The sequence below is a fragment of the Rhinoderma darwinii genome, chromosome 3 (genome assembly GCF_050947455.1).
Source record: "Rhinoderma darwinii isolate aRhiDar2 chromosome 3, aRhiDar2.hap1, whole genome shotgun sequence".
Lineage (NCBI taxonomy): Eukaryota > Metazoa > Chordata > Amphibia > Anura > Rhinodermatidae > Rhinoderma > Rhinoderma darwinii.
Window position 1 is genome coordinate 393,938,631 of NC_134689.1, and position 27,078 is coordinate 393,965,708.

A 27,078-nucleotide genomic window follows, 5' to 3' on the forward strand; every position below is an offset into this window, starting at 1 on the left:
AAAGAGCTCTGTTTTGGTCTGTGTGGGAGCGGCACATGCGCCATTCCCACACAGACGGCGTACGCTGCAGAGAATGGAGAATGGAACGGCTTGTAAGTTATGTTCGTGTTAAACTGTCTGCTGAGCCCTGTATCTAATCCTCCTACCATGTGCAGTCGCTCAGAAAATGGTGGCACACAGTGTAGGAGGTTTGAAGATTCAAACCCCTCCTTCTCCTGGCACTATCCAGAAGAAGGGTGGGGGGATTGTGTGAGGACACTAGAGCAAGTGTGTCCACCCCAAATTTGCAGCATAAATCAATGAGGTTGCTTTACCACAGTGACCATGCTGCAATTTTGGAAACTGCTCCCTCTAGTGGCCAGCACATGGAAAGGTTATAAATTAGAATCTAATTTATATTTCCTGACTTGTGAAAAAATTAAAACAATGTGTAATCACTCAAATACTAATTGTTTAACTGAAAAAAATAAAATAAAAATAATATATATATTTTTTTACCAGTCCCACTAGGGGACTTCACTACTTCTGTATTGCAGTGTATTACTGCCTGTCCGTGTAAAACGGACAGGCATCTGCTAGGCCATGCCTCTGGCAGGCACTAACTGGGGCCCCCTGGCTGCCATAGAAGACACAGAAACCCTGCAATCACACGCAGGGTGCCGGTGGGGTGAGAGGGAGCTCCCTCCCTCTCTCCAAAACCACTCCGATGCCGCGCTCGCCATTGAGCGCTGCATCTGTAGGGTTAAACGAGCGAGATCGATACTTATATCGATCTCGCTCGTTCGAGCAGGGACGCCCCCAGCTACCAATGGCAGCTGAGAGCAGGGAGATTTAACGGCTCCCTGCTCTATTTATGTATTCCGATGCAGTGCCGTAAAAAGGCTACTGCATCGGAATAAAGCCCAAGAGTGGCCGCCGTAAAAACACTATGGGCCGGTCACTAACTGGTTAGTAGCACAACCCACGTTCAGATATATGTGAAGGAGTGGCGTAAATGAACGAGTCACCCCTGGTTTTTAGATCGGGGATTCTCACCATTACATTAGCATACGCTGAACACCGACTGTGCCTTCAAGCTGTCTGATACGGAAGTCTTTCAGCGTAGGGATGAGAGATGGAAACGATGGTCGGATGCTCGCCTCCGTCTCCCAGCAGTTCTTCATCAGTTTGTATATCTAACAAGAGAAGACAGCTCATGGACTAGGAAAACATACAAATATAAGGCAGTAAGATATGCATAAGTTGAAGTTCTGAAATTTTCTAATATACTTTGGGTTTCAATTCTTCACCATTTTCAAGACCACTGCTTGCAGTCAGCGAATGAAAACACGTCTGGTTTACATTCAGGGAATGAAAACCCATCCCAGTCTTGTTCTGCTCCTACCTGTTGCATTACAAGAGAAAATTCTGATATGCTGGAACGAGCAATGCACCTGTGTAAGCAGCACATGATCAGGAGGCATGTTCCAATTCACTGACAGAAAGGAGACTGTCAGATGCAGCCGCCCCCTCTATCGGCTTAGATACGACTGGAATCGGAGGGGTTAAATGAGCTGGTTCACAGTAATCTGCGATCACAGTCGATTGTAACACACAGCTGACACCCGCATCTTATGGAGCGAACTTAGCCCGTTCCATACTTCCCATTCTGACCCACCATGTACATATGGCGGATGTCAAGAAGGGGTTAACACTAGAAGTTCTAGGACTGCTTGGTACCAGGAGAGGACACAGACAGCAGAGGCCCCTGTGCGAGAATAGTATACAGGTCCTAGTCTCCAGTAGCTCATCATAGCGCCCCCTAATGTCTCTAACCAGTAATTGAGAGCTATGAAATTTAGGAGTTCAGTCCTTTACATTGAATCTAACAGACAGATGGAAGTGGTCAATAAGGTGGCAGCGGGCCCCCTACTTACAGGGCCCCCGTACATCTCACATATGGTATGTCCGCCCCTGCTTGGTATGTACACTTCTCTTATATAGTGTATGTAATGACAATGGATGGCTTAGATTGTATTTTATAGGAACTATCCACGCTGCTTACCTCCATAGGGCACTCTCTTGGCCGAGGAAGCCTCTGACCCCGATCCAGCAGATCAATGAGCCGCACCACTGTCATCTGTCCTTGGGTGACTCCAATCATCTCTATGAATTTCTAGTAACGATAACAGATTTCAGTATAAAGTTTCCCTTTTTCTTAGTGTCCCTATTGCTATAAAGCAAGGCTCCTATCCTATAGATCACGTGTTTCAGTCTATGTGCGGCAGTTTCCTAGGAAAAAAAAAAAACCTGTCACTGGCGGCTTAGTTGCTGGTCGTTTAGAATATTCTGTCCTTACTGTAATGTAAATCTGCTCTGTATGCACCGAAGCAAATCTATACAAGCAGAGCTGCAGTGTAAAGCATAGGGAAGTAGCAGAGCAGCAGCCTGAGCCTCTTATGAGACAGTATGTTTTTCAGACTCCTCAGACCTCTACTATAGAGAGGACTCAGCAGGGTCATATGTTACATAGCGGACTAGTGAGGTCAATGGGTGTCATGTAATACACGAGGACAAACTGGCAGCCCCCCTAATAATATCAGCGAGTGTTCCTTAAGCTGCACCCCTAGCTATCTTCTCAGCATTGGGGGACCAGGTCTGAACTGGAAAACCATAAGAAAAAGTCAGGCTAGTGAACGTAAGTAATAGAAGTTAAACACGACAACGGAAGAAACATGGACTTACCGTCGGGGGGCTAACACAGGAGTCACATAGAGTAAAAAGTTCATACAGGGTCACCCCAAATGACCACACGTCGGAGGCATAGAAGAACTTGCACTCCTTAAGACACTCTGTGGCATACCTAGAAGTAGAAAAAGTAGTGTTTTTTTTACATGAAAAGCTTAGAAAAATAAATCAAATATGTCAGGGGTGGACAACTGACCCCCTGCAGCCCCCAGCCCAGTATCAGACTTCGATAATTAGGTGCCTGTTTTAGAGACATAATGTGGCCAGCAGGGGGCAGCATTGAGCTCCTTCACATGTGGTAGGAGATGGGTGGTGAGTAATATACATTAGTGGAGGGGGGAATGTAGCAGAGCTGTTTCTGGGGGGCATGTAGTTCAGACACTAAAATGTAATGTGTGTCCTATGAATGGAGTCAAGGGCAGAATCCGAGGCCCCCATAACGTAGCTGGCGGCCCACTCCTGACATGTGCAGCCGCTATGATTTCAATAAGTGTGCACCACTGCTTGCAGAATCTCCATGCGATTGTATGGTATTAGCCCCTCCCACATAGGGACCACCCTCCTAGATCTGATTCCCGCCCTATTATCAGATCCAGACCCGATTGGCCAGAATTGTAAATTAAGAGGTTTATTAGAGGGATACCATGTTCTTACCAGAACACAGGGCTGTCACCGTCCTCTCTAACTCGGTAATACTCATGCCCTTCCGGAACGGCTTTAGCAAGCCCAAAGTCCCCAATCTTCACCACGTCCTTATTTTCCACCAGGACGTTACGGGCAGCGAGGTCCCGATGAATGTAATGCTGAGTGTGGAGGTATGCCATCCCCTGTGTGTACAGAGACAGATCAGTATATGCCGGCTATCCTACCATCTCCCCAGAGGACCAGGACCTCACCTCACAGATCTGCTGTGAAAACAGTAATATCTGATCCAGGGTCACGTTGTGTTTGGGTAAGTAATCCCGCAGACTGCCCAGAGGAACATACTCCATAATAAGCTGGACAATCTTATCTCCTGTGGACACAGACCACAAAAAGGGATGAAAAACTAAATACGGAGAGGCAGCGAGTGAGCCGGAATGAAGGGAGCTGGAGCCCACCTTGCTCACTGCAGCAGCCTTTATATTTCACAATGTTCTCATGGTAAAGGGTCTTCAATATTCGGATTTCTCCTTTCCAGTTGGTCTCCAGCTGCTGACTGCAGCCCGACTTCAGGGACTTCACCGCCACCATCTCCCCAGTCCCATCATTATTTGGGTCATAGCAATAAAGACTCACTTTCCCAAAATGTCCCTAAAGAAAAGACAGGGACATCCTTTTAAAAAGGGACACCATGCAGGCAGGCATTTTGGGAGAGGAGGAGAAAATAATCCTTTAAAGTGCACCGAATATACTTAGATTTCCTGTTGCATAAATCAATAGTATGTGTGTACTACGGTAGATCTTATTAGGGGAAAGTTGCCTCTTCCTTACCTTCCAGCAGCCTGTAGATCCAAAGTAAACGTTCACAAACCTCCTCAGTCAACAAAAAAAATCCATCTAGTTGCAGGGGTAGACCATGGTGTGGACTGCGGACGCCAGTTGTCCGGACCAGTGGCTTTGCCAGGCAGATCTCCGGGCCACTGCCACATTCAATTTGATCTGCATCCTCAGGACGTAAATACAATTGAATACTTATGGCGAAGCAGGGAGCCATCAGCTCCCTGTCCACCATTCAGTAGGCTACAGGCCACGTTAGGCCTGCAGCATATAAGACGCTGGGACAGGATCCCTGCACAGGCCGGCATGATGACATTCAGTGTATACGTTTTTTTTATTTGTTTGGGGGGCACTATCTACAGGGGGAACTGTAGGGCACCATCTAAAAGGGGCAATGTGTGGCATTGTCTACAAAGGGCACTATGTGTGGCACTATCTAAAGGGGGAATGGTGTGGCACTCTTTATTAGGGGGCATTGTGGCAGATAAGCCTCGGATTTCGGCCGCAGATTCACGGGTCTGTTTTGCCTATGGAAAATCCAACCCACATGAATATAGCCATGTGCATGGCCGTGATTTTCGGGTGGGTCGGCCGCGGAGTGTCACCCGCAAATCGCGGGCTGTGCACATGGCCGCGTCCATTATTTTTGATGAGCCTGGACTGCAGAACGCGGCCGTAATAAGACTTGTCCGTTCTTTCTGCGGTCCAGGCTCCTGGGCCGAGCACATGACCGTGGAAACCACGGTCATGTGCATGGGCCCATAGAAATGAACGGAGCCGCAATTCTCCCGTGGATTTTTGGGGGAATTGCGGCCGCAAAAGCACGTTCGTGTGCATGGGGCCTTACTGGCATTTACTAGGATTTTTATAAAAGAGGATCTCCGGGATTAGGCTGCTTTCTTCCAGACACCTGTCCATGGGTTGTGTTCCTTCAGGAATTTTGAGGCAGATTTTGCCCTGCCTGCACATCCTTCGCAACGTTTTTCGGCCACGGCCATACAGCGCCGCGGTCAAAAAACGCAGTGAAAGATGCTTTCTCTGCCTCCTATTGACTTCAATGGGAGGTTAGAGACTGAACCACGGGAAGAAAGTGCATGCTGCGGGTTTTTTTTGCCCGCTCGCGGCGAGAAAAAAAAAAAAAAAAAAACGCCTCCGCCTCCCATTGAGAACAATGGGAGGCGATTTCGGCCATCTTTTGGCGCGGTTTCTGTGTCAATAAAGAGTGAACTAGCCATTAATCTCCATAAATACAGAACCAGCGAGCTCAACGACTAAATACGCTACATGGAAGTAACGTTGAAATAACAGAATACCTCTCCCAACTCCCGGATCTTCTTCAAATATCGCTTCTGGAATACTGTTGGGTCTGTGATGGAGAAATCGGGACTGATGGAGCCAATGTCAGAAAGGTCTATGGTTGAGACAGAACAGGAATGTAAGGAGACAGTCATAGCAAGAAGGGGCGCACTCCAGAAACATACCAGCGACACATTCTGTATGGTTAGAAATCTTCAATTATATAGGGAACTGCAGTAATTCAACATCAGCGGGATCCTACAAGTGCTAGATAACATTGGTGGGGGATCATGAGATGGGACCAAATCCTCTAAGAGGCTGTGACGGTCGATAGTACATGAGAACTGCTATGAAATTTCCGGTCCTGATATCTTAGAGCCAAAATAGTTTGGGTCGCTAACTTTTCACTTGGTTGAACTGGTGGGAGTAGCTGGTAAAAGGGCCCCAGTAATGTCATCATCTGATATCCACATTACATCAGGAGACAATTCAAGCTGGATTCTCCCTTAGACACTTTTCCCTGTTGAAGGGGTTGTCCAATTTGGTCAAAAAGGTCCCTTGACAATAAGCAGATCACAAAATGCCCCCCTGTGATCAGCAGTAATCTGAGGGAAACCTGGCAGTAAGTGTTCAATTTGGTGGCGCCACCACAGGGCAAATAAAGCATTACACAGTGCCCATTCAAATCATCGGATTGACAGTTTGAAGCAGGATAGGACCTCCAGAGCAAGAGACGCTCTTTCTAACCGCTCTCCACTCTGGCTAAAAGAGAAGGATCCTGAACAAAGGAACCCCTTATATTAACGCAGAATTCCCTAATAGGCTCTATGAAAATGGGTTTTCTAAAACTAGACAACCCCTTTAAAGATATACACTAAATAAAAGCAGGTCCCACAAGAGTTCCTCATCATTGCTCACCATGGGGCTGGAGTTGGGTCAGGTCTCGGAGAATGGTCCGGAAGGACGGTCTCCCTGAGGGGTTGTAATTATGACATAGACCGACTAGGTCAGCAAGCTCTTTGCAGGACGGCTCAGGAAGACCCAGCTCCTTTTCGTAAAATCGTTCTTTCTAAAAATGAGAAGATTAATGAGACAAGAATTTAAAATATACATAGTGTTTCATTTTTTTTTCTGTGCTTAGAATGTATCTCTATAGGGGTCGTAGCTCCATTTTTCTGTAGCAAAGCTCCAAATCCGCTGCTTCAGACAGCCATATATTAAAAATAAAATTCTTGCTACTTGCAGCCACCACTAGGGGGAGCTCACTCCTAACATTTATACAGCTCCCTCTAGTGGTGGCTGCAGGAAGCCCGAATTTTATCCTGAATGAATATAAGCAAGGTATTTGGAGCACCGTATTAGAAGAATGGAGCGCTCACCCTTATACTATGAAGTTAATCAGAGTGTAGTAACCAAATAAGCCCATATTTACACCTGGTAACTGTTCAGATCAGTGGTAGGAGTCCTGTCAAGCTAGGAGGGAATAATTTGCCGGTCCGTAGAAAACAAAAAAGCAAAATAGATTTGCCGGTTATTCTTTTAGAATTCGCCAAAAGCGAAACTCAGACCTGACTAATCAATTTGCCCAATACATTCCAGTGAATCGCAAATCGATTTTAGTCCAGTCTTACCTCAGATGCCGTCCTCTCCTTTAAGGGCACTTCCCCGTTAAAACATATTTCCAACAAGGTCGTCCCGAAGCTCCATTTGTCGGCAGCTGTACTTAGAGAGGAAATGTTGCGGACACACTCCGGTGCAATCCAGGGGATCCTGTCCACCCGTTCTGCAGGAAGAACATGACACGGATATGTAGGACTATCATAACTAGAAGGTAATCTATTCTTTGAGGTCACTATGTAATGCGGTACCTTCTCGAGACAGTACTGTGAAAGTCACTCCCGGGTCGCTCAGTTTGATGAAAGGTGAAGAGTCGTCATCCAGACCTTTCCTGGCCAAAAGAATATTCTTTGCACATACATTTCCATGGACCAAACGTTTATCTTCCTGCAGAAACAGAATTCGCTTCAGGTTTGTGGGAAGCTGATATATAGGCGGAATTTCATTTACAAGGACTTGCATACAGGGAAGTTTTTTGCAGCCTGTGTTGCATAGATACTCTGACTGCCATAAACAGCAGACCATCGTTTGCAGGTTTTAGGGAAAACCCAGGGCGCAAGAATAAGCTAAAATATTAGGGAATTGCATATAATAAAAACGTGTTGTCGCCTTTTATATGAAAGCTACCACGACGCAGTTCCGGCTCCTGCGACCCCTGGCAAATAGCTTATTTTACTGGGGGAAGATGTGGCAGGCTGCTCGTTTCCCATGCAGCGGCCACTGCAGGGGAGATATAGTGTTACACGATGGCCATTCAGTATGCCCCGAGTCCGCCAGAGAGCGAAACACTTCTTGTACTGATCCGGAGTTGCAGCCTGTATCATACTGCAGAGCTGCATTTACAATTCTGCAGGCTTCACAGCTGAAATCCCCCAACATTCGAAACTGGCTGAACAAAGCTTGTTCTTGTGATTTATATTCCGGGAAGTGGAGTCTTTACACAACACTGTACAGTAATCGGATGTAAAAAATAAAAACACAACTAACTGTTCCCCTGCAATAAATGAGATCAGCTAACCTGTTAGGGGTGTGTCTGACAACTAATTTGTTGACTGTTTTCAATATAAATCAGCCGATTAGGGAGTGCAGCTCTGGAGTATAATACAGGATGTAACTCAGGATCAGTAACGTAATGTATGTACATAGCGACTCCATCAGCAGAATATTGAGTGCAGCTCTGGAGTAGAGTACAGAATGTAACTCAGGATCAGTAATGCAATATACGTACACAGTGATTCCACTTAAATATAGTGAGTGCAGCTACGGAGTATATATAATACAGGATGTAACTCAGGATCAGTACAGGATAAGTGATGTAATGTATGTAAACAGTGACTCAACCAGCAGGATCAAGAGTGCAGCTCTGGAGTACAATACAGGATCGATGTGGCTCGAGTATAACGAATACAGGGTGGTCCTAGGTGGAAAATCTGCTTACTAATCTGTTGAAGTTGGTGTGCTCTATTTGCAAAACATCTCCAAAAATGTCATTTGACAGAAAGGTGGCAGAAACAGAGAACTAAGGTAGGATGTCCCTTATTGTCCCTGATCCACACAACCAATTGGACATCAGATAAACCAGCACAATATCACATTGACCAATCTATAAGTAACACACATACCAGGTAACTCAGGGCACTTGCCAGCTGCCTAGCCACTGTGAATTTCCACCCGACAGAGATCAGAGATTTATCTTTGCGTAAGCAGACGTCCAATGGACCATGTTCAACGAACTCCTCCACTATGATATCTTGTGAGACGAAAAAAAACCAGACGTGGCTATAAGTCTATAGTATAGAGCGCTCACTACTTTACTGGAGGTTTCCAGCTAGGTACTCACTCTCGGATTCTCGAACACAAACTCCATGGACAAACACTAGATGGATATGAGAGACCTGACTCATCAGACTCGCAGTCTCGAAGAAATTCTGAGATGCAAGAAGAAGAGAAGGACAGTAAGCAGCGATAAAGCTGGACATAAATGTCGTGGTGGTGATAAAATGAAGTAGATATAAGAAAACGTATTAGAGATCGTTACTAGGAAGGAGTGTAATATGAAGACAAGAGAAAGTGTAGCGGTGGCAGGACATAAAACAAGTGTGGCCAGGATATTACAGGATATTATTGCTTGTGATAAGACTGGTGTCTGGTGATGGAAACACAGACTTGAAAAGGTTATGACAGGTGTAAGGTGGAGATAACAGAGCGGGCAGAATCAGACCGGAGTTTAGTGCAAAGACAGACGTAAGTGAGGATAACAGTATTACAGAAGAGTCGACAAGATGGACAGATAGATGAATACAGTGGGAAGATAGTCGGAGATCGATACGAACTGAGAAGGTCGGAAGACACAGACACCGGATGGAAGACTCACCAGCGATATGTCTTGGTAACGGGGATCCAGCATCTTCAGGACCACGCGTAGATCACAGGAGTTATTATTTAGTTCACAGTAATCATAGTCCGATTCATCCGCACCGGCACCACTCACTTTGAGAACCCCCTCATAAATATTAGTACGGGTCCCCTGTCCCAAGTGGGATTTCTGCAAACAGACGTTCAATATAGAGCTAAGTCTCAAAGGAAATCCGGGTCCTTGGAACACAAAGACGTTATACAGATCGGAAGACCCACATATAAAAAGGTTTGTCCCTGGGGTTGGCATCATTGGTAGGATACATTATCAGAGAAAGAAATCGGAGTATTTTACGACTTTACGTTCTACTTCTACACTCCAGGAGATAGATGAAATCATTCACCATCCACTATCCTAACCCACATTAGAACAGTGTTCTATTTTTCCCCATGACAACTCTAACTTGCTTTTTATAAATAATAATACCTTTCCCATGCATCACATAGGCCAGATGACATATCAGAAGCTATAGATCATTAAAAATTGTGAGCAGGATACTGGGAAGTCGCAAGTCCAAGACAAAAGAAAGCGCTCAGGAGAGGCTGCAGGCTGCACCCTGTCCAGCAGCATGCATGTCACAGGCTGTGTGCAAAGGCCAAGCCCACCTCAGGGCGGGGCAGAGAGGATTGGTTGGTAGAAGCCTTACATCATCTACAGGAGACAGGAAGCAGCCTGGAGGAGATTCAGTGACCAGAACATTACACACATGGCTAAGTAGATTTGTGGCCGTCACCCAGAGCATTCCCGGATTGTTGCCCTGCAACTGCAACAGCCCCAACACATTCTACATGAGATTTTATTATTCAGAACAAGAGAGACAGCAATGGCGTCAGATCTCATCATGAATACAGTAGAAAATGTATGCTTTTACCAGAGTTTCCCTTTAAGCATTTAACTCTTTAAGCACATACCTGCTTAATCTCGTTTTTGCGGATCTGGTGAAAGCTGACCTGGCTCACGTTCAGACTCCGGGATAATGCGTTCTCTTTGCTGTTCTTCACTTTCCGACAGATGGTTAAATTAGAAATTTCTGAAAGAAGGAAAAGAAGAAACTTATTTAAATGGACACCACTCCTAATACGGGTCCTCTTCGCCATATAGGCGTACAATGCAAGATGGCCGATAAACGCTTCAGCTTAGGTGCAATGCGCCATAACAATGTGGGCAGAACATCAGAATAAAAGGGTGGCATCTCGCCAGCATTATTACTTTTAAGATCACAAGTATCAGGATGGCGCTTGTACCTCCTGACTTTGGCAGGACACACTGCTTCACATGGAAAACCTCCTGGCCCGATTTCAGCGTGCAGCCCCGCAGGTTGTCCGTTAGCCCCTTTATGCTGGGGAAGCCGCGGTCCCACTGTTCCAGTGTGTATAGGTTGTCCACTTTATCTATCCGGAACTGTCTATAGTTGAACCCGTTATTCTGAGGAGTGAAATAATGCAAAATTGAATGAAATGTTGTAGTGGTAAAAAAAACAAAAACGACAAGATATGATGATCAAGAAGAACAGTTCTCCCTGAAATGTCAGTCTTCACTGCAATTCTAGCATTAAAGTCCCAGCCTTGTACAAATTTCACAGTGTCACAATGGCAGCCACCACTCATCTGGCCGTTTACTGACCTGGTTAGTTCCTTTCACAGTCATTATGAGCCGGTTGAAGTTGAAAGCGCTCCAGCGGATAATGTATAGACCGTCCTCCGGTCCCTCTCGTTTCAGCTTCTGGACGACATATTTCTCCCTGTGACCCCACAAGAGGCGGCATTGGTTAGTTAAGATGGGTAGTAGTATGAGGAGGTAGAAAACTCTATGATGGTATTTAACTATATCCATACTAATATAGCGAAATTCCTTCAAAAACCAACATCTGGTAATCCAGGAAGTCCGATAATAAGGAACGGATTTACATCACAGAACTAAAAGAATATCAGGACTGTAGTTAATTACAGAAGATTTTTTTTTTCTCTACCCTTACAAGCCAGTTTCAGAAATGTTTGTATTTTTATAGTCCAGAATTCGGATAATCCAGCACCTATTAGGACCCATTGATGCTGGATTAAAGGAATTTTACTTTAATAAACTTTATTTGAATAGTGGCAACAAATCATGCGACTCTTTACAATCAGGGACAGAAGGAGAGATGATCCTGACCTTAAGAGCTTACAATCTAAAGGCCATGTATGTGAGATACAGGACACCTGTGTACAGACATAGGGCATCTTAAAGGGAAATTACACCTAAACACATCATATAAAAGATATCTGCAGATGAAAAAAATAAATAGCCGAGGTCTGTGAGCTGGATCATCATAATTCCCAAAAATGAACATCCCTGTTATGGGCTATTTAAAGATTTCCTTTTACCTAAATGGCATAAATTTCTAGGATACGAAAGGGTAAGATGAAGCCACCCGGCAAGAGAGCAGCACTCAATTCTTCCCCCCATGCCATATAGTGACGCACAACCCTTGCCCTGTGTGTAACCATATAGACACATACTGTATGGGCCCGTGAATTCCATCAACGGCACTCATCACCAAGCGCGGAGGGGCCACTTCATGGCACAGGTAGTGGTTGGAGTCCGTGGTGAGCCTGAAATATCCATCTACCAGTGAGACAAAAGACAGCGCTTCTTCATACGAGGGCAGAACAATCTCCTGGAAAGAAGACACAGGAAGGTGACTTTGGTTACCACACAATTTGAGGGCACAAGATCTGAAGAAGGTAACGAGTTAAAGTGCCCATACACATTCCATGAACCTCAGCCAAACCCGCCAGTCCCAGCAGGACCAGTCAATGGTCTTATGTGTACGGGAATGTCCTGACTCCAGACGTCAGGGGAAAGAAGGATTGGACACGTTGGTAGCAGCTTATTCCCCTCTCCCCATTGAGCGCACATGAACACTCAGTCAAACCAAGGCTGCCATGCATGTGTATGGGGTAGTCGGGAGGAATAACTGTGGGCCGACAGTCATCTAAGGTGGATGGCCACCTTTAGGGGGTAAGAGTTAAGTGAAGGCAGCTAGATATGGGACGGAGGATTTAGAGATGGTTACATGAAGAAGGAGAAGGGAATTTGTAGCAGTTGAAGAAAGTGGGGAGGAGTAGCCCAAGATTAGAAGAAAGTGTGGAGGAGAAGCCCAAGATTAGAAGAAAGTGGGGAGGAGAAGCCCAAGATTAGAAGAAAGTGGGGAGGAGAAGCCCAAGATTAGAAGAAAGTGTGGAGGAGAAACCCAAGATTAGAAGAAAGTGGGGATGAGAAGCCCAAGATTAGAAGAAAGTGTGGAGGAGAAGCCCAAGATTAGAAGAAAGTGTGGAGGAGAAGCCCAAGATTAGAAGAAAGTGTGGAGGAGAAGCCCAAGATTAGAAGAAAGTGTGGAGGAGAAGCCCAAGATTAGAAGAAAGTGTGGAGGAGAGGCCCAAGATTAGAAGAAAGTGTGGAGGAGAAACCCAAGATTAGAAGAAAGTGGGGATGAGAAGCCCAAGATTAGAAGAAAGTGTGGAGGAGAAGCCCAAGATTAGAAGAAAGTGGGGAGGAGAAGCCCAAGATTAGAAGAAAGTGTGGAGGAGTAGCCCAAGATTAGAAGAAAGTGTGGAGGAGTAGCCCAAGATTAGAAGAAAGTGTGGAGGAGAAGCCCAAGATTAGAAGAAAGTGTGGAGGAGAAGCCCAAGATTAGAAGAAAGTGTGGAGGAGAAGCCCAAGATTAGAAGAAAGTGTGGAGGAGAAGCCCAAGATTAGAAGAAAGTGTGGAGGAGAAGCCCAAGATTAGAAGAAAGTGTGGAGGAGAAGCCCAAGATTAGAAGAAAGTGTGGAGGAGAAGCCCAAGATTAGAAGAAAGTGGGGAGGAGAAGCCCAAGATTAGAAGAAAGTGGGGAGGAGAAGCCCAAGATTAGAAGAAAGTGGGGAGGAGAAGCCCAAGATTAGAAGAAAGTGGGGAAAAAATAAAATGTAGCAAGTATGAGGCTGGCCATACATTTTAGATGCCATCGGCCAAACGCTCGTTGAAATTAAGCATGCCCGATCCTTCTCTCCCCCAACATCTGCAGCCGAGGGGAGAGTCGGGACACATATATATATATATATTAGAGGGTCGGCCGGTTCCTGCCGAAATCCACCGTCATACATCGAATGTGTATGACCAGCCTAAGTAACCACGAAATGAGGGGAGGTGATAAGTCTGGAGTGCAAGGACAAGGAAGGAATCAAGGGAAGGGGAGTTATACAGAAACAGAGCAGGAAAATACTAAACCTACAGTAAATCTTTCACATTTTTGCTGGCCAGATGAATAATCTATTTTTCCCTGTTATCGGCCATTTCAGGCTGGCTGCAGTGTTCTTCAGAGGGATTGACTGAAAGAAAGTGCATAAAAATCCTTGCCGCCATGATCTCCAGAGCGGAGAACCTCCAGGACATAGATAGCAGACTTTAGGCTACTGTTCCTTTAAAAATTTCCCATATTGGGGGGTGTGGGGCACATTAACAAAAAGGTAAGAGTTCTAATCATTAATGTAAGGCAGGTTGGCCGTAGACCAGAGATATTTGTGGGTGGATCCGGACAATTTCGACCCATCAGATTGTAATGTATCAGAAGAGATAAGCGGCGTCAGATGTCTTGCAGACACTTATCTCCCTCCATTGCAAATAAGATCACCGGTCGGCTCGCGTGTGTATGAGGCAGGCTAGAAAGAATATCCCCACATTACACCCCGAGTCCTTACTGAATATAGTGGGGAGCACTCACCAGGCAGCGGTTGTCCTGACAGTTGATGCTGACCCTACTCTTGCTGGCGACGATATGAGTGATATCCTGGAAGTCACAGAAATGCTCCCACTTGTGTTCATTGGTTTCGGTCACTGGTTTTCCCGCCTTCTGTCCTTTTCCGCGGCTTTTCTTACTGAAGTAATTTCTAAGATGGCCGCTTTCTATCGGCTCCTGCATAACAAAGAGTAAATATATAACAAAGAGAAGGAAATCCTCGTCCATAATTTCGATGCAACTTTCTAACATACTTAAAAAATCTTCCACCATTTACAAGATTTAAAAACACAAACAGAAAAAATGGGACATAAAGATCATCAAAACCACAAAAAAGGCCATACTCACTAGGTAGGTGGGTGGGTAAAAACCCGTTCCCATCAGGACGCAGACGGGTCAAAGAATGCTGCAGAAGGAGTGTGCATTAAATAGTGATAGCCCCTCCCACTAGTCTTGAGGGGAGTGGCGGACTAAGTGCTCAAAGGTGTGCGATAAATGTGTGTCAGTGTAGTGCTAGGGTGTGAATGGATGGTAAAAAATAAATATGTATGTATGAAAGTGTCAGAACTGTGTGATAATGTAATAAAAATAAATAAATAAATAAATAAATAAATGTGATGAATAGGGGTCAGTGCTGTGAATAGTACATGGGGTGTCAGTACTATGTGTAATACGTGGAGGGATAATGTGCTGGTCGTCAGGCATGGCGTATCTTGCCGAATAACAGCCTATTTGTAACGCCGCTAGTGTTAGCTAAAGCGGGCTGCTCTGCATTCCAAACCAAACGCCAGCACATCATGCCCTCCCAGCATATAAGACCCGGCTGCGTCCTGAAAAAAAGTATAGTATACGTAGTAAGAAATATCCATGAAACATGGGGTATTAGTTGTTATTTTGGCCAAAATACGCAAAGCTCGCAACCCAACGTCAAGGGTCCCCAGTGCCTTGCGAGTCCCTAACCAGAACTTTTCGTTCCTAATTTAAAAACACAAACAGAATGTGGTTTTCATTTACAAGATTTGTTTGCGGTCAATGAATGGACATTCAAGGGCTGAAAAGACAGTCCTGATCATCTGCTACACACACAGCTGCTGGGCTCGTTACAAGAGAACGACTGTAGAAGGGAGGCCACACGTCGTAACCGACAGCATGTTGGTTTTACCGCCAATCAACACGGTTAGGGAAAACCAATAAGCTCTGAAGAGGTGTCATTTGTACATGATCCGGACAGGTTTTCAGCCTCTGAATGGTTCCATTTACTGACAGCAAGTAGAGATATTGAGGTGAGGACCTGAACTCCAATGTAAACGTATAACAATAATACATTTCTTTAAAAACATACAATCTTTTTTTCATGGTTTCAATTACAAACCTCAAGATCTTGGCTTGCTGTCAGTAAGGCTAGGGCTACACAGTGACTAAGAAAATCGCCATGTCGCTAGTGTCATCGCAGCTAATGATTGCTTAGATTGTCGCGTTGACATGTGACCGTTGCGAAAACTTCGGACTTGCTAGATTTTGAGCAGCAGGTCACATGGTTTACCACAGACCGCATGCAAAAGGCCTTTATAAGGTTATGAAAAACAAAAAAACAGCAAGTCGCATGTGACAAATGCCAGAAATCACGCCCAAAAAAAGATGCTCATGCAATTTGATGTGGCACGCAGTATAGCGATGGCCGAAATGGGAACATTCAATGGTTGAAAAACCATCTTAATCCTGCCCAACCAACACAGCTGCAGGGTTCGTTACAGTGTATCAGAACTTATCTGTAGCAATCCCTGCAGCCCTGTGAGCAGAATATGATCTGAACGGCTTTTAAGCTTCTGAATGTTTCCATTTACTTACAGCAAGCAGAATTTTCTTATTTTTACATTACTTTGAGTTTAAAGGACCAGTGTCGCGAAAAAAATTGTTTAGATCAATTTGCTTTTAGTGTTTTATTAAAAAATGTTTTATTTATTTGTGTTTTACTTTTTTTTATTTTTGAACTTTTTCTTCCCTATGGGGGCTGCCATTTTTTTTTTTCATCTCTGTATGTGTCGATTAACGACACATACAGACATGGAATACGGCAGCTACAGTCCCATAGTGAATGCGAACGGGGCCCGTTCCATCCACTATGCTGTACGCCGTCTGTGTGGGAACGGCGCATGCGCCGCTCCCACACAGTCCAAATGGAAGGTCTTCGGCCGAGCGACGTCCGGCGCCATTTTCTTGTGGACCGGAAGCCGCGGCCGGACAGCAAGATTACTACTTCCAGTCGCGGCTTCCAGACATGTGATTAGAAGCGAGCAGAGGGACCGGAGGGAGCGGCGGCGGCAGGAGCAGGTAAGTTATTTCTGTGTATGTACGTGTTTTAGTGTGTGATTACCACTGTAAAAAAATGGCGGCACACAGTGTAGGAGGTTTGACCGTTCAATCCCCTCGTTTCTCCCGGCACTAGCCAGGATAAAGGAAGGGGGATTCTGAGAGCTCACTAGAGCGAGTGTGCATTCTAAAATTTTGCAGCATAAAGCAATGAGGTTTACCACATGCCAATGCTGAAAATTTTGGGAATTGCTCCCTCTAGTGACCAGCACAGAGAAATGTTATAAATTAGAATCTAATTTATAATATTTCCTGACTCGTGAAATAATTAAAAAAATGGGAACAATGTTGAATCATTTATACACTAACTGTTTAAGTAAAAAAATAAAAAATAAATTTCTAGCGACACATTCCCTTTAAAGGACCAGGTCTACTCTATTCACATCTAAAGCAAAAGTAACAAATTTGCTACTTCGTCATGTGACCTGCCAGCTGGTCAGTTTCTAAGAATTCGCTCCTACAACGCAGAATTTAGTAGAAGGAAGATAAAGAAAATGGATCCAGCGCTGAGTCCTCTGAAGTCTTTTTGTTAAAAGGAAACTATTTCCAAGTTTTATTGTAGAATTATCAAAAAATTAAAAACAATAGCATGATAGGAAAATATTCTCAGATAGAATGAGGATTTATGGCAGTGTAAGCGGTGCCTACGCGTTTCTGACGCTTGCAGCGTCCTTAGTCATGGCTTTTGGTAAAAGTCATGGCTTTTGGTAAAAGCCATGACTAAGGACGCTGCAAGCGTCAGAAACGCGTAGGCACCGCTTACACTGCCATAAATCCTCATTCTATCTGAGAATATTTTCCTATCATGCTATTGTTTTTAATTTTTTGATAATTCTACAATAAAACTTGGAAATAGTTTCCTTTTAACAAAAAGACTTCAGAGGACTCAGCGCTGGATCCATTTTCTTTATCTTCCTTCTACTCCATACGTGTGCCGACACGAGGACCCGTGCGCAAGTCCATTGATGTGATAAGGTGAGCTGGAGGAACCCTCCCAAGCAGAATTTAGTAGTTTGCTGTGGATGTGAATGGAGAAGTAACTCAAAATCAATACACGATAAGTATTTGCCAACGTACGAACAATTATGTGTCGTTTAAGAGTGGCGAGCAAAAATAACGGACACGTCGTCAACTCCGAGATAATATACAGGAACCTCACCTCTTCTTTCTTCTCCCTCCACTGTATCCCGTCCATCCCGCTGACTAAGACCTGGTGTGTGGGGGTCACTTCCCTGCTCGTGGACTCGCTGTGATCCACGTAGCCGCCATTGATATATAAAGGAAGCTTCTCCCCCTCTGTAGGAAGCTCCAGGCTCAGCGTCCGAAATACTTCACAGCCAAATCTAGGAGCCAGGTTTTCCAGGGTTGACAGGTACTTGTACATGACGTCCTCCTCGCTCAGCTTCCCGGGACTCACTGTGTGCAGGTGGAAGTGACGGACGAATTTCTTAAAAACGCTCCTCATGCGGAACTTGGTGAGGTAATTGTTCTGCTGAATCTGCCGGCAGAAGGATTTGGGGATACATTCCTTAAAACTGTGGAAAATAGAGATAAGATGGTGTCAATGGGGTCCATGAATCCAAAACACGTGAGGAGAAATATAGCAAAAGGTTTGAGTTCGTTTTCTTGCATCAAAAAATTCTGAAATTTTGTTGCGCACCACAGTGGTGCTGAAATGCGTGACTTTAGGGAGGCAGGGCCTCCACCGGAACGACATTTATCATAACTTACACTAGAAACTGGATAAGTTATGGTGCAAATCTACACCTGCTCACAGCCGGCATAGATTGGCCTCTCCGTTGCACGGACAGCCAAAGATGCGCCAAATATATTAACAGGTGTGCACCTCTTAGCATATTTGGCGCATTTTCCGCCGATGTGAATTAGTTTAGGACTGGGGATTGACAGGCCGGTCTTAATATATTTCCCAATTAGGCCTCATTTATCAAAACTGTCTAATAGAAAAACTGGCCTTGTAGCCCATAGCAACCAATCAGAGCTCAGCTTTCATTTCTTAACCTGCTCTGGAAACATGAAAACGGCACCGTGATTGGTTGCTATGTGCAACAAGCCAGTTTTTCTATTAGACAGTTTAGATAAATGAGGTAAATAGCGAGATTTACCAGCGGAGGTCTCCCATAGCAACCAATCATGTTCCAGCACTCATTTTTCAGAGGCCAATTAGAAAATGAAAGCTATGGAGAAATCCTACACATGTGATATAGATATTTAATGGGCCCCAAATTCAGAACCATGATGCCTCGCAAGTTCCTTCCACTTTCTCCCCCTGACCTAAGGATCGGTAAAGGGAAAAACCATGCCCACGTGGTGGCAAACAGCCGCATTCATCACCCATGTGGGCGTGGTTATTGCAGCATGTGGCTGCCGGACCGTGTGTTCGCACCCAAAGTCATTTTTCAGCCACTACCAAGCCACCTTCACAGGATTAGGAAAACATGGCTACTTTTTCCAAAAACAGCGCCCAACTGTCCGCAGGTTGTGTGTGGAATTACACCTTTGTTTTTTTCATTTACATATTTTCCTCCTCGTCTTCCAAGAGCCATAACTTTTTTATTTTCCAGTCAAAATAGCCGTATGAGCGTTTTTTCTGAAGGAGGAACTAAGAAACTTTTAAAAATTATTTTGCGGAGTGGAAAGAAAAATAAAACAGCAATTCCTCCATTGTTTTTGAGGTCTCATTTACCGTGTGGTCAAAAACAACATGTTCACTTTATTCTGCGGGTCAGTAAGTTCCGGCTATACCAGAATTTACATAATTTATTTTTAGGTTTTCGACTTTGAAGAAATAAAAACAATTTGTTAAAGAAAAATTATTTTGTATCGCCATATTCGGAGACCCAGAGCTTTGTCGTTGTTCCGACGATGGAGCGGAGTCAGAACTTGATTTTTGCGGGCAGAGCTGCAGTTTTTATTGGTACCATTTTTGGGTACATGCAACTTTTTGATCACTCCATTTTATCGGGAGGCAAGATGACGGTTTTTATCTTTGTTTTTGTACGGCATTCAACGTGTGGGATAAATCATGTATATACTCGACATAATGGGTACCGGTATATTGTAATAATTCAGATCGTTGCGGAAGCGGCAATGGCAATTCTGCTTTTTTTATGGTTTACATCACTTTAGGGTAAAAAGTTTTTTTTTGTTCATTCCTAAAACCGTTAATTTTAACTTTTTTTTGGTTTTTTTTCAGCCCTACTAGGGATTGTTGATCATTTGCACAATATACTGCAACACTTTTGCAATACTAGGCATTCAAGCAGCAAACGCCCGGGATAAACAGCTGAAACCCGCGGCGAATAGAGAAGGACGTATGTCATGCAGAGTAAGGTTCATGTCTCTACGTTTTCACATGAATTACTGAGGAAGTCATTTACATCTTTTTTTTTTTACTACTCATCAGAAATGATCAGTGGATGACGCAAAGAAATATAAGATAAATATAAGAGAATGGTTTCCTCAGAATAGACAACCTCAATTTACATAAAGTATAGATAGTAAACCCAACCACACTGAACATAGAAAAATAGAGCATGCGTGTCCTGGTATCAGAGACAGGAACTCTGGGCAAGACCTGTTCAACAGCCCCGTGACAAATACCACAAATTAGCCACTAGAACAATGGCACCCCTGCTAGAATGGTATGGTCCAGGGAGAAGAAGTCGTCTAACATTGCCAGGAATACAGAATACTGGTATCTAACACCCACCTAATTTGTTTGGCCACCTCTTCCAGGGAGACTTTCTTCTTGATGGCGATGTGTGAAAGGTGAAGGACAGCCATGCCCAGGCTCTCATTCTTGAACTTATGGACGTCCTGCTCGCTGTGAAAGTCCTTCAATGATACCACATCATTCACAAAGTCAAACTTGCCCTGCAGAGAAATACAAAGTCAACCTGGGCACTCTTGAAGTGGGCAAACCATGACACCCTGGTGATTTAAAGGACACCTGATGGAGTACATACGTTTAGGGAGTTCATGATGCTTCAAAAGGGTGTTGTCCAATCAGGGAAACCCATGTCTATATGCCCTATTCAAAACAATTCATTTGGATGGGCATCGTGTAATACTAGATTCGTCCTGCAGGGGACAGACTTACGCAGCAGCTTCTCCTGGTGATAACTGCTGATCGGGTGGGGGGGGGGGGGGGGGGTTTGACCCTGAATAGCCTCGGTTCCCCTGATGTAGAGTATAGGCAGCAGAAGTGCCCATGACACTAAGAAGGGAATATACTTCAGTAAATGACCTCCTGAACGTAATGATATCTTATGTCACATTTTAACTTTAACCCATTGACAGGAGGCCCATCGTGTACAGAGTTTTTGACGTTTATTTATTTTGCATTATGTTATTAAAGATTTATTGGTTCTTTGAACCTGCAGGTCACTTATTTGGGGGTCTAAATCTCCTTTTTTTGCCTATCCAATAACTTCCTGATTCTTGCAGCCACCGCCATTTTTTGTTTTATTTTTCATTTTAATTCTTTCCTACCACTATCCAAAAACGATAACTTTTAGATTTGTCCGTCAACACAGCCGTAGAAGGCTTTTTTTTTTGCAGGGCAAGCTGTCGTTTTTAGCGCCTGTTCACATCACTGCGGGTTTCCGTTTTGGCTTTCCGTTCATCCATTCCGTCAGAGGAACAGATAAACGGACAGCAGAACGGAAAGTATCACTTCCGTTGGCATTACTAGTGGTTTCAATGGTAATGCTTCCATTGCACTTGGTTTCTGTTCAGTAAAGTTTCATTTTTTTTTTTCACGGAAAAATTAGCGCAGTTGACTACGCTATTGTTTCCGTTGAAAAGGAAAAAAAAAACAAAACACCTTTACAGAATGAAACAAACGGAAACCAACTGCAATGGAAGAATTACCATTGAAATCAATGGTAATGCAAACGGAAGTGCTAGTTTCCGTTCAGCTGTCCGTTCATCTGACGGAATGGATGGACGGAAACCCCCGACTGATGTGAACAGGGCCTTACCGGCACTATTTAATGTACCATACAATGTACTAGGAAACTTGAAAAAAAACAAAAAACTTTGGTAAGTGAAATGTAAAACACAGTTCACGTTATTCCGTGAGTCAATATGATTTACTGTGTGTTTTGTGTTGCCACTCAGTCTTCGCGGCATCTAACCGACAAAAGGGTTAGTGCGAGGCGTCAACTGTAATATACAGCGAACACCCACAGGGTAAAAAGTGGGTTCACGGGCTGAGCCCGATCCTTAAACCATGTAACCCCCCCACCCTATCCGACTGTGACCTACATTTCCATCAAATGTTGGTAAGGGGTTGATGTCGTTTTTATGTATGAATTCACATACATTTATATCACATCAATTTATTAATCTGATTATTTATTTATTTGGGGCAATGCATATGTGGGCATGGGTATAGGGAAGTGTCCTTATTACGGGGCACGCCTTGGATTATTAGTATTTTATACTAGTCTTCCTGTCGGAGGTGCTAATGGGACATATAATAAAACATATCTTCATTCATTATTCACATTGCAGTGTACGCCTAGATTTCACCTGTATCTGTTTTGAAAGTTATAGAGAGTTCACAGAGGAGATCATACCCAATATGACAGGATGCCAACATTTACCCAGCCTCTAATGGGCAGACAGCGCACACATAACACGGTCCTCTGTCTGTAAACCGTTACCTGCTCAAACAGGTACTCAAAAGACGCCAAGTCCAGGATGGCACCAGACTGCTCAGCCAGACTCTTGTCCTCACTACTGTCACTGATCTTCGGGACATTGCGACAGACGACTGGTTCCTTCTCATTCATCCCATGCCAGTTCCTAAAATAATACCTGAAACGACAAGGGAGAGGTTATATGTAGTAATAGGAGGAGATATAGGGAGAGGTTATATGTAGTAATAGGAGGAGATATAGGAGAGGTTATATGTAGTAATAGGAGGAGATATATGGAGAGGTTATATGTAGTAATAGGAGGAGATATAGGGAGAGGTTATATGGAGTAATAGGAGGAGATATAGGAGAGGCTATATGGAGTAATAGGAGAAGATATAGGGAGATGTTATATGGAGTAATAGGGGGAGATATAGGGAGAGGTTATATGTAGTAATAGGAGGAGATATAGGGGGAGGATATATGGAGTAATAGGAGGAGATATATGGAGAGGTTATATGTAGTAATAGGAGGAGATATAGGGAGAGGTTATATGGAGTAATAGGAGGAGATATAGGAGAGGCTATATGGAGTAATAGGAGATATAGGGAGATGTTATATGTAGTAATAGGAGGAGATATATGGAGATGTTATATGGAGTAATAGGAGGAGATATAGGGAGAGGATATATGTAGTAATAGGAGGAGATATATGGAGATGTTATATGGAGTAATAGGAGGAGATATAGGGAGATGTTATATGTAGTAATAGGAGGAGATATAGGGAGAGGTTATATGTAGTAATAGGAGGAGATATATGGAGATGTTATATGGAGTAATAGGAGGAGATATAGGGAGAGGATATATGTAGTAATAGGAGATATAGGGAGATGTTATATGTAGTAATAGGAGGAGATATAGGGAGTGGTTATATGTAGTAATAGGAGGAGATATAGGGAGAGGTTATATGTAGTAATAGGAGGAGATATAGGGAGAGGTTATATGTAGTAATAGGAGGAGATATAGGGAGAGGATATATGTAGTAATAGGAGGAGATATAGGGAGAGGTTATATGGAGTAATAGGAGGAGATATAGGGAGAGGATATATGGAGTAATAGGAGGAGATATAGGGAGATGTTATATGTAGTAATAGGAGGAGACATAGGGAGATGTTATATGGAGTAATAGGAGGAGATATAGGGAGAGGTTATATGGAGTAATAGGAGGAGATATAGGGAGATGTTATATGTAGTAATAGGAGGAGACATAGGGAGATGTTATATGGAGTAATAGGAGGAGATATAGGGAGAGGTTATATGGAGTAATAGGAGGAGATATAGGGAGATGTTATATGTAGTAATAGGAGGAGATATAGGGAGAGGTTATATGTAGTAATAGGAGGAGATATAGGGAGAGGATATATGGAGTAATAGGAGGAGATATAGGGAGAGGTTATATGTAGTAATAGGAGGAGATATAGGGAGAGGTTATATGTAGTAATAGGAGGAGATATAGGGAGATGTTATATGTAGTAATAGGAGGAGATATATGGAGATGTTATATGGAGTAATAGGAGGAGATATAGGGAGAGGTTATATGGAGAAATAGGAGGAGATATAGGGAGATGTTATATGGAGTAATAGGAGGAGATATAGGGAGAGGTTATATGGAGTAATAGGAGGAGATATAGGACGAGGTTATATGGCATAATAGAAGATATAGGGAGGTTATATGGAGTAATAGGAGGAGATATAGGGAGAGGTTATATGTAGTAATAGGAGGAGATATAGGGAGAGGTTATATGGAGTAATAGGAGGAGATCTAGGGAGAGGTTATATGTAGTAATAGGAGGAGATATAGGGAGAGGATATATGTAGTAATAGGAGGAGATATAGGGAGAGGATATATGTAGTAATAGGAGGAGATATAGGGAGAGGATATATGGAGTAATAGGAGGAGATATAGGGAGAGGATATATGTAGTAATAGGAGGAGATATAGGGAGAGGTTATATGTAGTAATAGGAGGAGATATAGGAGAGGATATATGTAGTAATAGGAGGAGATATAGGGAGAGGTTATATGTAGTATTAGGAGGAGATACAGGGAGATGTTATATGTAGTAATAGGAGGACATATAGGGAGAGGTTATATGTAGTAATAGGAGGAGATATAGGGCGAGGTTATATGTAGTAATAGGAGGAGATATAGGGAGAGGATATATGGAGTAATAGGAGGAGATATAGGGAGATGTTATATGTAGTAATAGGAGGAGATATAGGGAGAGGATATATGTAGTAATAGGAGGAGATATAGGGAGAGGTTATATGTAGTATTAGGAGGAGATATAGGGAGATGTTATATGTAGTAATAGGAGGACATATAGGGAGAGGTTATATGTAGTAATAGGAGGAGATATAGGGAGAGGATATATGGAGTAATAGGAGGAGATATAGGGAGAGGATATATGGAGTAATAGGAGGAGATATAGGGAGAGGTTATATGGAGTAATAGGAGGAGATATAGGGAGAGGTTATATGTAGTAATAGGAGGAGATATAGGGAGAGGTTATATGTGGTAATAGGAGGAGATATAGGGAGAGGTTATATGTAGTAATAGGAGGAGATATAGGGAGAGGATATATGGAGTAATAGGAGGGATAAGTTACATATAAGAATTACACTGGTCACCTCATCCTAAAGTGGAGAAGAAGTTTCATATCTTTTGTGATTTTAAATTCGTGATTTGGAGGATACCAGTATTTTTCTTGAATATCGTACAGAGAAAACAATGTATAGCAGAGCGGTGTGATACCTGTAACAGAGAAATATATAGAAGAATTCATATATTGCCTTTAAAGGGAATGTGTTCGCAAAACATGTTTTTTTTTTTTTTTGTCAAACAATTAGTGTGTAGGTGATTAAACATTGTTCTAATTTTTTTTATTTTTTTCACGAGTCAGGAAATATTATAAATTGGATTCATTTGGATTCTAATTTATAATATTTCCCAGTGCTGGTCACTAGATGGAGCAATTCCCAAAATTGCAGCATTGCATGTGGTAAAGCAACCACATTGCTTTATGCTGCAAAATTGGGTAAAAATCCCTCGCTCTAGTGAGCTCTCAGCATCCCCCCCTCCTTTATCCTGGCTAGTGCCGGGAGAAACGAGGGAATTGAACGGTCAAACCTCCTACACTGTGTGTCGCCATTTTTTGAGCTAACACACAGTGTAGAAGGTTTACATACACTAGTAAAACACACAGTAAAACACGAACATACATAAAAATCACTTACCTGCTCCAATCGCCGCCGCTCCCTCCGGGCCGTCCGCTCCGTCTGCTCCATGTGCACAAGTCCAGAAGCCGCGACCGGAAGTAGTAATCTTACTGTCCGGCCGCGACTTCCGGTCCACAGGAAAATGGCGCCCGACGGCGCGCATTTCAAATTGGACTGTGTGGGAGCGGCGCATGCGCCATTCCCACACAGACGGCGTACAGCATAGTGGATGGAACGGCTCCCGTTCGCATTCACTATGGGACTGGAGCTGCCGTATTCCATGTCTGTATGTGTCGTTAATCGACACATACAGAAATGGAAAAAAAAATGGCAGCCCCCATAGGGAAGAAAAAGTGTAAAAATAAAAAAAAGTAACACACAAATTAATACAAACGTTTTTAATAAAGCACTAACATCAAACTGATATTAAAAAAAAAATTTTGGTGCCACTGTTTCTTTAACAATAGAAAAACAATTATAATTATGCTGTAGTGGGGTTCCCTCCTGTCTAGCTCACCCTGTGGTGGGAGGAGCACACTGCCTGTCAGATAGCTCCTCCCTCCCTTTTCTACCCAATGGTAGGCCGCACATATATGTATGGTCTTGGATTCATTTCTTACCAAGCCTCTGTGCCAGATGAATACAGATCTCCTCGGCCGTGGTGACGTTCTGCGTGAAGCTGACGTAGTGCTCCTTCCCATTGCTCCAATATAGAAACACCCTGAGGCCAGCTCCGGTGAAGGTGCAGCCTTCCATGTCAGAATCGCTGTTTTTAACCGTGCACTGACACAAAGCCATCCCTAGAGGGCAGAGCAGAGTACATGAAGTCATTACAATGGTACGGACACATGCTGCATGTATACCCTGGCACAGGATACACTTTCTATACCACATTACATAACACGGAAACAATCAGCTTCAGGAAACCCCCGCACGGTAAGCAGTAAACATTGCGGAATACAGCGTGTCACAATAGTCGCTTTATAAAAACGGCAGCGGAGACAATTAGTTACCAGACGTCACTAAATCATCCGAAATATTATTCATTCCTAACAATGCATAGTAAAGCCGCAAGGGAAAATAAGGGAAAAAAAATAAAAAAATAAAAATAAAAATCACAAAAATAAGTTTCTTATCTTTATTTGTTGTGCAGTTGAAACTACTCTATTGTCCCTGTTATCAGCCATTTTCCGGACTGGAAATTTTATGTGAAGCAATGAACGTTCTCCATAGGTTCAATCCTTCACATCCTATTTCACAGTCTGCCCCCTTTAACCCCTTCTCACGCCAGGATCAGAAAACCTCTGAATAAAAAAAAAAAATAATGATAAAAATTAGAGGTGTTCTCCGGTTTACATAACCCATTTTCAAAAACTTTGGAGGACCCGGCACGACTATGCATTATAGAGACAGTTTGTCGATTTCAAAGGGCACCATGTAATACTTCATTTATCCTGTTGTGGCGCTATACAGAAAT

General features: G+C 43.5%; 1 protein-coding gene across 1 annotated transcript; it reads right to left on the reverse strand.

Moving 5' to 3' along the window:
- Positions 1-1,035: 1,035 nt before the first annotated feature.
- Positions 1,036-26,399, reverse strand: TYK2 (tyrosine kinase 2). Its single transcript, XM_075858968.1, has 23 exons — positions 26,222-26,399; positions 25,014-25,137; positions 22,353-22,506; positions 20,393-20,556; positions 17,822-18,197; positions 14,278-14,469; positions 12,034-12,191; positions 11,159-11,276; positions 10,780-10,960; positions 10,447-10,565; positions 9,494-9,664; positions 8,960-9,047; positions 8,742-8,869; positions 7,371-7,506; positions 7,134-7,285; positions 6,421-6,571; positions 5,520-5,617; positions 3,828-4,020; positions 3,624-3,742; positions 3,382-3,554; positions 2,725-2,842; positions 2,045-2,155; positions 1,036-1,175 (listed from the first exon to the last, which is right to left on the reverse strand). Exons 1-23 carry the CDS (start codon positions 26,397-26,399, stop codon positions 1,038-1,040), a joined length of 3,540 nt encoding a protein of 1,179 aa, XP_075715083.1. The 3' UTR covers positions 1,036-1,037.
- Positions 26,400-27,078: the final 679 nt, after the last annotated feature.